The 13,193-nt window shown below is 39.9% G+C and overlaps 1 protein-coding gene across 4 annotated transcripts in view; it reads right to left on the bottom strand.

The window, feature by feature from the left end:
* Nucleotides 1-7,499: 7,499 nt before the first annotated feature.
* The window catches only part of foxp3b (forkhead box P3b), a 70,239-nt gene continuing 64,545 nt past the window's right edge, over nucleotides 7,500-13,193 (bottom strand). For all 4 annotated transcript variants that reach the window (XM_060931971.1, XM_060931968.1, XM_060931970.1 and 1 more), the window contains one exon: nucleotides 7,500-7,869. In XM_060931971.1, coding sequence (XP_060787954.1) covers nucleotides 7,818-7,869 — 52 coding nt within the window. In that variant the 3' untranslated portion in view covers nucleotides 7,500-7,817. The remainder of the gene's footprint in view (nucleotides 7,870-13,193) is intronic.

The following is a 13,193-nucleotide window of genomic DNA, read 5'->3' as shown; positions in this document are numbered from 1 at the left end:
CCCTGTGTCTGCATGGGTTTCACCCACAGTCCAAAGACTTGTGGTCATGTTTAACATGGGGCGGCCTTAGGCTGAGGTGCCCTTGAGTGAGGCACCTAACCCCCAACTGCTCCCTGGGTACTGTTAGCATGGCTGCCCACTGCTCTGGGTATGTGTGTGTGCACTGCTTCAGATGGGTTAAATACAGAGAGGAATTTCACAAGTGTACGTATGATGAATAAAGTTGGTTTTGTTCTTTTTCTTCCTCTCAAGGTTTCTTCCTCATGTCGTCTCAGGGAGTTTTTCCTTGCCACCTTCCCCTCAGGCTTGCTCATTCAGGGTAAATTCATATGTTTAAAATGTATATTTTGTCTGTAAAGCTGCTTTGTGAAAATGTCTATCATTAAAAGTGCTATACAAATAAAATTGACTTGACTTGACAAATGTGACAAAGACAACACTGAAACACGCCTACATGTGCAAGATGAAAATGCCTCAACGGTTTGATCAGGGCACCAAAATGATCAAAAACATGCAAATTTAGTAGGCATCATTTCACTCTGGAAAACACCTTGAAAATGTGAATTGTTGCGGTTTTCAAAGTGCACACCTCATCATTGTGGCATATCCTCTCGAGAAGTGTGTTACCGTGCACAATAAGAGAGTCTGTCTCAGGCTTTATTAATGGATTGAGTTGAACGTTATGGACTGGTTGCATCAGTTTTTCAGTTTGGTGTCGAATCTATAACCTGTCTTGCTCAGGTAAGATTTAGCACTTCACTGTGGTGTGGAATTGGGGTTTCAAGATTGTCATTTCAGCTATTCCTTTATCTTTGTTTAGACCTGTCAGAAATACCAGCTTCTCATCCCTGTCAGAGAGCTGCCTGTCTCAGCGATGGCCAATTGAGATGATAAGCTGTCTTTTTCCAGACTTGAAACCAAAACTGGTTCCAGTGCATTCTCACGAATAAAAAATAAATAAATACATAACAATTACCACAACAAAAACAAAAAAAAGGGTTGGGGTGGGGGAGGCTGACAATGAAAAAAGACAACTTTGTGAAGGAGCTTTGATAAAACAGCTTTACCTCTGCACTCATTAGGAAACGTTTTGCTTCACTTAGCAAAGCTCATCAATATTACTCAACAATATGGACACATATGATGTTTAAACGGTACCAATAAATTAAGTAAGGAATAAAACATGTGCAATGCTGTTATAATCAACAACATGGCGGTGTGAAGTGAAGTTCAGAGACATGCGGTTAGGTGAACATGGGGCAGCCATGGCCTGCGGTTGGGCTGAAGTGCCCTTGAGCAAGGCATCTAACCCACAACTACTCCCCGGGTGCTGCCCACTGCTTTGTGTATGTGTGTCTGTGTGCTCATTGCTCACTTGTGTGTGTATGTGTGTGTTCACTGCTTCAGATGGGTTAAATGCAGAGGTTAAATTTCACTGTGTGCTAAAGTCTGTGCTTGAATGTACGTGTGACAAATAAAGGCTTCTTGGCTTCTTAAAAAAAAAGTTAATTATTTTCATAGAACAGCATATACTGAAGTGTCATTTATTCTTGGATCACCGTAATTTTGCCCAAGGTTTAATATATATTTTATTTTGAAAAGACAAAAAAAAAAAAGATGCAAGGTCGTCTGCTGTGATGATTTTGTCCTGTGGCAGAAAATTTAAAGGAACTGCTTTACATGATGGATCCACTTCCATGAATGCTAAATACTGTAAACATATTACTTACAGAAAGCTTAACATTAAATACCATGAAATACCATATGAATGATAATGTATTAAAAATGAGTATATTCAGTATAAACATGTGATTTGATTTGCAGCCAGCATTACTGTCAGTGCTGTTGTGTAGTTCTAGCTGTTTATGACATTTATAGCTGCTAGAACATCAGTGAAAGCTGGAACTAACTTGTCTTGCAGATGTTCCACAACTATATACTTACACTGTCTTGCAAAAGTATTCATCCCCCTTGGTGTTTGTCCTGTTTTGTTGCATTACAAGCTGGAATTAAAATTGATTTTTTGGGGGGGGTTAGCACCATTTGATTTACACGACATGCCTACCACTTTAAAGGTGAAAATTGTTGTTTTATTGTGACACAGACAATAATTAAGATGAAAAAACAGAAATCTGGAGTGTGCATAGGTATTCACCCCCTTTCATATGAAACCCCTGAATAAGAGTTGGTCCAACCAATTAACTTCATAAGTCACATAATTAGTTGATTAAGATCCACCTGTGTGCAATCAGAGTGTCACATGATCTGTCACATGATGTCTGTATAAATCAACCTGTTCTGGAAGGACCCTGACTCTGCAACACTACTAAGCAAGCAACATGAAAACCAAGGAGCCTCCAAACAGGTCAGAGACAAAGTTGTGGAGAACTATAACTACTGGGTTATTAAAAAAATCCCAAACTTTGAATATCCCATGGAGCACCATGAAACCCATTAAAGCAAAATGGAAAGAATATGCCACCACTACAAACCTGACAAGAGAAGGCCGCCCACCAAAACTCACAGACCGGGCAAGGAGGGCATTAATCAGAGATGCAACAAAAACACCAAAGATAACACTGAAGGAGCTACAAAGATCCACAGTGGAGATGGGAGTATCTGTCTATAGGACCATTTTAAGCCATACACTCCACAGAGCAGGGTTTTATGGAAGACTGACCAGAAAAAAAAAGTCATTGCTTAAGAAAACACGTTTGGAGTTTGCCCAACAGCATGTGGCAGACTCCCCAAACACATGGAAGAAGGTTCTCTGGTCAAACAAGACTAAAATTGATCTTTTTGGCCATCATGGGAAACACCATTTGTGGCACAAACCCAACACCCTGAGAACACCATTCCTACAGTGAGGCATGATGGTGGCAGCATCATGCTGTGGGGATATTTTTCATCTGCAGAGACAAGAAAGCTGGTCAGGATTGAAGGAAAGATGAATGGCATTAAATAATGGGCAATTCTGGAGAAAAACCTGTTTGAGTCGGCCAGAGGTTTGAGACTGGGATGAAGGTTCACGTTCCTGCAGGACAATGACCCTAAACCTACTGCTAAAGCTACACTGGAGTGGTTTAAAGGGAAACATTTAAATGTCTTGAAATGGCCTAGTCAAAGCCCAGACCTCAATCCAACTGAGAATCTGTGGCATAACTTGAAGATTGCTGTACACCAACGCAACCCATCTAACTTGAACGAGTTGGAGCAGTTTTGCCTTGAGGAATGGGCAAAAATCCCAGTGACTAGATGTGCTAAGCTAATAGAGACATACCCCAAGACACTTGCAGCTGTAATTGCAGCAAAAGGTGGCTCTACAAAGTATTGATTGGGGGTGAATACCTATGCACACTCCAGATTTCTGTTTTTTCATCTTAAAACAACAGTTTTCACCTTCAAAGTGGGAGGCATGTTGTGTAAATCAAATGATGCTAACCCCCAAAAAATCCATTTTAATTCCAACTTGTAATGTGACAAAACAGGGCAAACACAAAGGGGGATGAATACTTTTGCAAGGCACTGTACTAAAAAGTAGGCCATGTTGTTCTTTAATTAAGAAAAATGTAGTAATAATAATAAATAATAATAATAATAATCAGTTCAATTTATATAGCACCTTTCTCACACCCAAGGCCATTTTACAATTGAGGGTGGAAAAATTGTCCACCAAAAGAGGGTCAGGATGTAATTCCAATGGTGCAGCTAACACTAGGCACATGAAGATAAATTCCACACCGCCTGCACAGCCGCCGGGCAACATCGCTCAGAACACCGCACCATGGATCCACAAAGCGAGCACAGAAGCACCGCCACACAGATCGCTGGTATGTCCCAAACCACCTTAACAACCACCGCGACACCACTGGGCAGCATTGCTCAGAACACCACACCAAGCACTAAAGCACCGCTGCACAGAGCACTGGACAACGCTGATGTTTAAAAAGAGCAGTGAGCTCACTGCAGTCCATAGTGAAGCGCATCAGGATCACCCAGGGCACACCAAGGCCTGAAGGGAACCGATGCCAAAACTGGGTCCAGAGCTACGCCACAACTGGCAGACAAAACACTCAAACAAAAAAACAAACAAACATCAAACTACACAAACACAAAAAAGAAAAACAAAAGGGAAAAAAAAGAAACATGTAAAGCTCCGGTGAGAAGCGGCAGCCAAAACGCGCACGGCGTACTCTCAACCGGAAATGGAAACGGATCAATACCGTTCAGCAGTAATATTGCTGCAGAATAAGAGAAATCTTATCACTTCAAGGCATGCTGTTTTGGGAAAATAAAACATCACATCATCTGATTATTTTCCTATAACAGCATGACTCGTCATGTTTTTTCCTTAATAAATGATCACTTCTTTATAAATATGCATCAGACAACACCAGCTTCAGCACATCCTGATAAATTCTCTTAATAACAGTTTCCACCACATATACAGTACTGTGCAAAAGGCATCTTTTTTTCTTACAAACTTTGTTACAGGTTTCTTCTACATTATCGAGTCAGTACAAAAACATTGTAGAGTTCCAAACGTTCATTTTACAGCACAGAATTAAATGTTACAGAAAAAAAAAGGTTTGTACCTGAGCAGCATGTTACATAAGAGAGCACTTTTCAGATTAAAAAAGAAAACATAATGAAGGCTGCTGGGTTTTGGAGCAAAATGAAGAAGCCAGTGAGACAGTCAAAGTGTCCAGAAGAACTGTGGCTGGTTCTGTAAGATGCTCAGTAAAACCTACAGCTTATCAAACTGCACTCACTGTACCTGAGACTACTATATATATATATAGATTTTTTTTTTAAAGCAAAGGGTCGTCTCACACCAAATATTGACTTTGTTTCATTTATTATGGCTTACTGCTGTTTATAGTATTTTTTAATGTTAAAACATCTCATTATCTCTAGCCGTTTTATCCTGTTCTACAGGGTCGCAGGCAAGCTGGAGCCTATCCCAGCTGACTACGGGCGAAAGGCGGGGTACACCCTGGACAAGTCGCCAGGTCATCACAGGGCTGACACATAGACACAGACAACCATTCACACTCACACCTTCGGTCAATTTAGAGTCACCAGTTAACCTAACCTGCAATATCTTTGGACTGTGGGGGAAACCGGAGCACCCGGAGGAAACCCACGCAGACACGGGGAGAACATGCAAACTCCACACAGAAAGGCCCTCGCCGGCCACGGGGCTCGAACCCGGACCTTCTTGCTGTGAGGCGACAGCGCTAACCACTACACCACGGTGCCGCCCATGTTAAAACATTTCATTTCATTATTTTTTTAAGCCATTTTTGGTCTGCAGCCTTTCTTTACACGTGCCTAAGACTTTTGAACAGTACTGTATGTCTAAAGCACTGACATTAGGCACAACAGTTATGAGTATAAAAAACCAACAATGATGCATTTAGTGCAGAATACTTTCCGTACCTATAAACAAGGTCAGAAAGTACATACCACATCCTGTATTTCCACTGTTTTTCTATCCCAGGTTGGATAATGAAAATGCCACAGATATACAACACAGAGGATCTGGGGGCTGAGACACCTGTTAGGAAGCCAGTGTTGGTGCTACAGGAAGAACATGTAATAAGCACCTGACAAGGTGAGAAGACTGTCACGATTTGTGAGGCTGTCCAGAAGCCCATATAATAGGCTGATTTCTATAAAGGAAATGCCCCTGAGGATAATTGAGGTGCAGGAAAATTCAGTGCCTGCGGCTGTCTTTTATGACATGTTACATCTGTAGGCTCATCTCAAGGCCATGGGGGGGGGGGGGGGGGGGGGCAAAAAAAACCCTGTCCTTGTGAATTTGAAAAATTCATCACCAGATCTAGGCAAACAACATTTATAACACTAGGCAAGGATAAAACTGTTGACATGGAGAATTACAGCTATAAAATACATTTATGACATGCATTCTTGACCTTGATTAAGTCTAATAGTAGAAAAAATGTTATCAAGTACATTTGAGGTCTCTTATGTCCTTGAGCTTCGTCAATAGCACTAGGAGTTAAATCATTTCGGCCTGTCTTTCAAATCAAAACCCTACAGTGAACGAAAGAAATGATTTTTTAGCCTGTGCACAGTAGTGATTGTGGGAATTGACTAGAACAAAAGGCTTAGGGGACTGAGGAGGCTGGGGAGGATATGCACAGAGACACACGCAGAGGAATCATGAGGGATGTGCTCGTTTCATCTATGCTGGAAGACAAAACAGGGGTGGGGATAAAGGGGTTTATTTACACCCCACCGATTAACTGTAGTACAAAAGCATGTGTGTGTTTGTATGTCTGTGTGCTGTGAAGGAGTATGTGCTATAATATAGTTTTGAACCTTTATTCAGTTTTAGCTGTAATGATTGGGAATGTAAGAAAATAAGTACATTTTATTCACATTTTTATTTGATTACATAGCCTTTGTGTTATCACATGAGACATTTTTGCACTTTTGATTATTCCTATGTTACAGTAGCACACCAAAATTTCATACATGTACATCTGGGTTTGTGTGTTTGTATGTATGTATGCACATGTGCCTATATGTTTGCACATGTGCAAATAAACATGTATCGATACAAGAGTATGTGGTATTGATGTATTGTACTCATTTATACTTTGCGGTAGGTTGGCTCGTCTGCTATTTTTTATTGGCCAATACACTTAATACAACATGGACCTGGATGTATATTGTGTGTATCTATATATACGGTCTATTGATTGTACTGTACTTATATATGACTTATTCTTATTGATGTCTTTCAATCATGTATGTACTTCCTGTTGCTCAGTTGCTAAAGAAGGCAATAAAGTATCTAATTAATGTAATTAAGATATTCCATCTATCGATGGCAATTAACAAAACATACCTATACAGTTTCATTATAAATTATAGCCATGACTTAAAACACAAATCTCCTGACTGCTGAATATAAACAATACTTTTTTTATTTTTATTTATTTTGTCTGACCCATATTTCTATATCTATCTGATGTACATCTGTGTCTGGGTATGAATGTGCTCCAAGGGGAAGAGGTTACCACGCCCAAACACACCAAGCCCACTGTTAGTCCCCTCTTCTGGCAAAACACTGCCATAACATCAGCAAGAACGATTCCAGAGCACCCTGAGGACAATCTTCCTTTTGGAATGTCAGTATTTAAACATAATGCAAGGATGACAAATAAATATTGACAAATCTTAGTATTACATCACAAAATTAGAAAGCTTAGGAGAATATCTCTTCTTATAATATTCACCCTTAATTACACTTGTAAAATAAGAGTAAGGAAATGTTATGAAACATCCTCTGGAAAAGATTACTGTTAACTCTATAGCATAAAGTATAAAAAATACAATACAATGCAAAAAAAAAGACAAAAAGACAGCAAGTGAATATATCTTGAATATGAGCATACTTAGCTGATAATATCAAAATGCTAATTTTCAGTTTTACATTTTCTTATTCTATTAGCACATATGTTTGATTCTTTCTAAATATAAGTGCTTAAAATTTGTAGAACAAGACTATTTCCAGCTTGAAATTCATAATTGTACAGAAACTGATTTAATAATCACATATTTGGTTTATTGTAATTTTACAATAGGAAATGCTAGATACATGTGACGAACTTCAAGATCTCATCAGTGAAACTATCACTACTTCTAGTTGACCGAAACAGACTTCTCTTCTCTTTATATGGTCAGATTGTTATGCTAAAACAAACGAAGAATTAAAAAAAAAAACTATCACCTCCCAGCAACATTGTGTGAAACAGCTTCTCTTTGGATGCAATCAGGAAATCTTAGGGCACTTTGGGGGGATGAGAGAAATGAACCATCCATTTCAAAGAATCCCTAAAAAAAAAAAAAAAACATACTGATCTTAGTCAATGTCCTGCACCTGAGTTTCCAAACCAAGGCCTTGCTCCAGTACTTTTTAACTTGCCCTCCTGTTTTATGCAGGTCTCTAATCAGTCAATCCCTTGACAGCAGCAAAATGTATAAACTCATGCAGATACAAATCAAGAGCTTCAGTTAATGTTCACTTCAAACATCAGAATGGGGAAAATTGTGATCTCTGTGACTTTCACTGTAGCATGGGTGTTGGTGCCAGATGGACTGGTTTGAGGTGTTTCAGAAACTGCTGATCTCCTGGGGTTTTCACACACAACAGTCTCTCGAGTTTACACAGAATGGTGCAAAAAACAAAAAAAACACTGAGTCAGTGACAGCTCTGTGGGTGGAAACGCCTTGTTGACAGGAGAGGTCAGAGGAAAATGGTCAGGGGTGGGTTTCCCAAAAGCATCGTAGGTCAAAGATCATCGTTAAACGGTACAGTAAGCATCACAATGAACACTCTCTTTCCTAGTTAAGATGCTTTAAGCGTTAAGAGGCTTTTTAAAAGCATCTCAACATGCAACAGCAGAGGACCACATTGGGTTCCACTCCTGCCAACCAAGAACAGGAATCTTATGGCCCTTTTCCACTACCCTTTTTCAGCTCACTTCAGCTCACTTCAGCCCGACACGGCTCGTGTTTCGACTACCTCAGAGCAGCACGACTCAGCTCGCTTCAGCCCTGCTTAGCACCCAAAACTCGCACGGTTTTGGAGTGGGGCTGAAGCGAGCCAAACCGAGCCGAGTGAGGTTGGGGGCATGAGCAGACACTCCCCTGTGCACTGATTGGTGAGGAGGAGTGTCCTCACATGCCCACACACGCCCCGCGAGCATGCTGGGATCTGTAAACACTGTAAACCCAGAAGAAGAATAATTACGAATTACGAAAATTTCTGAACCTTATGCGCCTCGCCTCATCTATACGCTCTTGCCAGTATCTGTTGGCGTTGTCGGTGACAACAAGCCACAGAACCAAGACCAGCAACACTAACGACTCCATGTCCTCCATGTTTATTGTTTACTATCCGGGTCGTGAGACTACCGCTTAAAAGATCACTGATGTCACTGTTTGCGCCGCTTAACGACATCACGTGACGTCCACCCACTTTTGCTAACTCCACCCAATGTGTCCACCCACTTCCAGCCAGCACGGTTCAGCGCGGTTGTAGTCGAAATGCAACTCCAACAGCCCCACTCAGCTCGACTCAGCCCAACTCAGCACGGCACGGCTCAGCCCGACTCAGCCGCGTTTGTAGTGGAAAAGCAGCATTAGAATCAAGAACAAGTTCCTAATGAAGTGGCGTGTGTGTGTGTGTGTGTGTGTGTGTGTATGTATGTATATATATATGTTATTTACCAGCTGGGAGGTCTGTATCGTGAAATACCGTAACCGAGGTCTTGAAAGTACTGAGCGAGGCCCTCTGGGCCGAGGTCAGTATTCAAGGCCGAGGTCACGGTATTTCACCATACGGACCGACCTTAAGCTGGTAAATAATATATTCTTTTCTTTACCAAATTCTAACAGAAAACGAGAGCACCCGAAAGGGAAAACCGAGCCGAGCCGCCATTTTGAATCCTCATTCACGGCTGTAATGCAAATTGCTTCCTCCTCGGTATACAAGTGCACTTCCATGGCAGGAAAAAAAAACCTACATTGTGTCGCCTATGTAGTCCCCTATTTATACAAAATTGAGTCATTCAGGATTCAGCCATGTTTTTGCTCAGCGTAAGCAAGTTAGAGGTTTTTAGCTTTCTCCTGAAATATTTTATTTTATTTCTTCTTCCTCAGGGTAGTAAAACTCGCTTTCGCTGTGAACACTGTCATTATCGCTATCCATGCTGTAAAATTAATGCTATTTTCCTGAGAAATGCTGGCAAAAATTTATAAGATTTTTGATAATCTTATAAATAAATCTTATAAAAAAAAAGATAAATGTTGACAAAAAATGCTACGTTTGTTGTTGTGAACGAGTGAGTCGCCAGAGGTCCGTAACCGGGGTCCGTAACTGGGGTCCGTAGCGTAGGATATGGACCCGCTCGCCAGCCAATCAGAGTGCAGGATTTGGACCGCGAAAAAAATAATATAGCATATGAACCATTGAATTGTGTCATGTATTTCACATCAATAAATTGCTGCATTGTCTTGTGACAGTGATACCAATAAGGAGATACACATCGCGGTTACGAATACATATTTATTCCTTTCTTTGACACTACATGCCATGTGCCAGAAACTACACCACAACATTTATTATGATGTGACTCTGCTGGGTGCCTGGTGGACAGCAGTGAACCAGCACTTTCACTTTACATCATTACTGTATATAGTTAGGATTGAATATTATGTGACATAAGAACTAATCGATATTGATCCGTGGTAGTTTTAGATTATCTAAAACTAAGGAAGGATGCTCATAATTGCTATTGAAATATACAATAATCATGTTTACACAAGTGAGCAGAGTAAGAAATCGTTCCAGTAAAAAAAGCCATACAATGAAAAGAAACGTTGCCTGCGATGGAAAAAAAAAAATTCCTCAATATTTTCCATAAAATGTGTTAGTAAATAATCCTATGTTATTTTTTAAAAAGCAAATTAAAAATAAGTGCTGGATAAAAACCTATCTATCTTATGCAAATAAAGATACTAATTTCGTTGTCTGGTGGTCAGGTGTTTATGAGATACGTTGCCTTGCACTATCGATCGGGTTCCCTGTGGTGATACACATACATCGTTCGTACATACGGTATGGACGGACGCATGGGTGCAAGTTTTCTGGCATGTGCCGGAAGCTCCGGTTTTTTCGGTTCTGAAAAAGTAATTTTTCCAAATCGTGTAAATCCGTTGAGATTTTCGGGGGTATAGGGGTGGCCCTCTCACTGTCTCACTCTCAGCGTATTACCGGGTTACTGCAGTACAGTCTCTGCACGAGACTAATTTTTTCATCTCGTCTTCTTCGCCACAAACCTCATTCAATTTATACGCCACTCACCGATGAGCGGTCCTGACTAGCCCGTTGTTTCACGGTGTTATACATGTGTGATATCATGTTTCACGCACGTAGCACGTTGTTCGACCAAATCAACACAGCTATTCCCATGAGTCGCCATTTCTTTTGGTGCAAGTTAGAACGGTGCTTTTGATTGGCTCACGGTTAACTGCCGTCCAATGAAACTTCAGCTTTTATAATAAGCCTTATTTCGCTTCCCTCCCTTGCGACAGATCCACGTGCTTTGCTTCTGGTTGCTGATCAAAATATGTCAAAATGAAGTTTTTATCGGAAGGCTCCAATACAAAAGAATTAGAAAAGATGTCTAGAAATAAATGGAGATGGGAATGGTTAAGCGAGTGTGACAAAAACGGTGACAAATGGGGAATATGGCTGAGAAAACCGGACGTCCTGGGAGTTGCGTATTGTAACTATCAAGTACGGCTCCAGCGGGAAGAAGGGACTTAAAAGTCACGCCGATGAGACTAATCACTTTTCTGATTTGTGTGCTATGTAGTAATTAGTGAATTCAAAACATTTATTGATGATTTAAATTGTCATCTGATAGTGTGATGTGCAAATGCAATGTGCTTTCTTCTAGAATTGAAATTATTCATCACAAGTATCTGCTTTTATAAACATGTTTTTTTGGACATTTGATTACCTTTCAATTATTAAATAAAAGTAAGGTAGGTCTTGAAATATGTTTGTTAGCTTTTTTATCATCTTTTCTAATGTGGTTGTTAGGTTGAAAACTCATTTGTAGTCAGTAATGGATTATAAAATATAGATATTTTTGTATATGGAAAAAGCTGAATCTTGTTATTTGCTCAAATCCAGGAGTTTCTGAGGACATCAAGACATGTGGCCTCTTATTTTAACTCAAGCTGTGTATATATTGTAAAAAAGGTATCACAGCAAAAGCATATTAAAAATGGTTGTTTCAACATTTAAATTAGTAGTTGCTAGATGTTTTGAAATATCAAGCCTTGTACTTGAAATATTGTTATTTCAGATGAATTGATGAAATGTATTAAACATTTGATGTGAATATGCAAATCATATAACTATTAATATTATAAATGTTTGCATGAGATTGCATGAGAGACAACCATTTTAACTTGTAATTTACATTTTTTTTCGAGCCCTAAGGGGGGGCTCACCCCCCTTTGTAACCCCCCCTGCATGGCTGCGCCATGTACGTCTGACCTTGTCAGACTTTTCAGGTTTCTGAAAATGTTATACTTGCACCCATGCGGACGTCGTACGGTCACAAAAGCCATCAAAAATCCAATTGATGGATTACCATATTCTCTTAAGTATGGAGTTTTGCTCCATATGCTCCGTGTGCGGGGAGATCTGCTATTAGCCATAACTGAATCGTGAATACTGATTCTTTTTCAGTGAGAGTCACAGGGCCTATTTGTCTTGTCATCGTTATGTAAAAGGTTCTTAAGAAATGTGAATTGGTTCCCAATGATCAACTAAAAGAGTCGACTCAGTGATGCATGAGCCATTCAATGACACTGTATTTGCTCATGTCATGCAGACATGTAGTGTCAGAGTTGATGAGGGACTGTGAGAATTCATTCATAAGAATCAGGAGCCAAGCCAGTAAAGAGCAATTAAAGCAAACCAAGCTGAACTGAAGTCAATTTGAAATGAAATCTTGTCACTTCCCTTCCCCAGTTAAACTTAAAGGCAGGGTCGGTCATTTTTAGATACATTTTTGTTATATTTTTAAAATTCTCTTTACACCCTGACAGTAATTCATAAATCAAATGCTCTGACAATAAAAAAAAAAAAATCTGTTACATGTGGCAGTCACAGGGCTGTAAAAAGCCCATCCAGTCGTTTCAGTCTGAATGAAATGATTGGATAGCCTATCTGCATACATGTCAATCTATACGGATTGTCCGGAAATTATACGGATTTTAGCTCATTTCAAGGGCGTACGGACGTATAAACAAAGTCTTATGGATTTTCAGTATTTTCTGACCTAAATTTATTTTGTGTATCTTACTTGAACATCGTCAGCTGATCATCGCAAAAATATACAAAAGTTCGATTTATAGACAAAGAACAGCATGTATGCAGGGGTAGATAACACAGACAAATGCTGTGTTCACACTTATACCGGTACAAAAATGGTATAACTGTATTGATACAAAGTATGGACCCTTTTCACGTGACGTCACGACAAACGCGGCCGCCATTTTGGACATGTACTACCAGTAGTTTACCACAGCCAACATTGAGGAACAGCAGCAAAGAAAGTTTTTCCTTTCAGCAA

The sequence above is a fragment of the Neoarius graeffei genome, chromosome 10, assembly GCF_027579695.1.
Source record: "Neoarius graeffei isolate fNeoGra1 chromosome 10, fNeoGra1.pri, whole genome shotgun sequence".
In the NCBI taxonomy this organism is placed as follows: domain Eukaryota; kingdom Metazoa; phylum Chordata; class Actinopteri; order Siluriformes; family Ariidae; genus Neoarius; species Neoarius graeffei.
The sequence above is the reverse complement of the archived record's forward strand: the minus strand, read 5'-3'. Positions and strand labels throughout refer to the sequence as shown.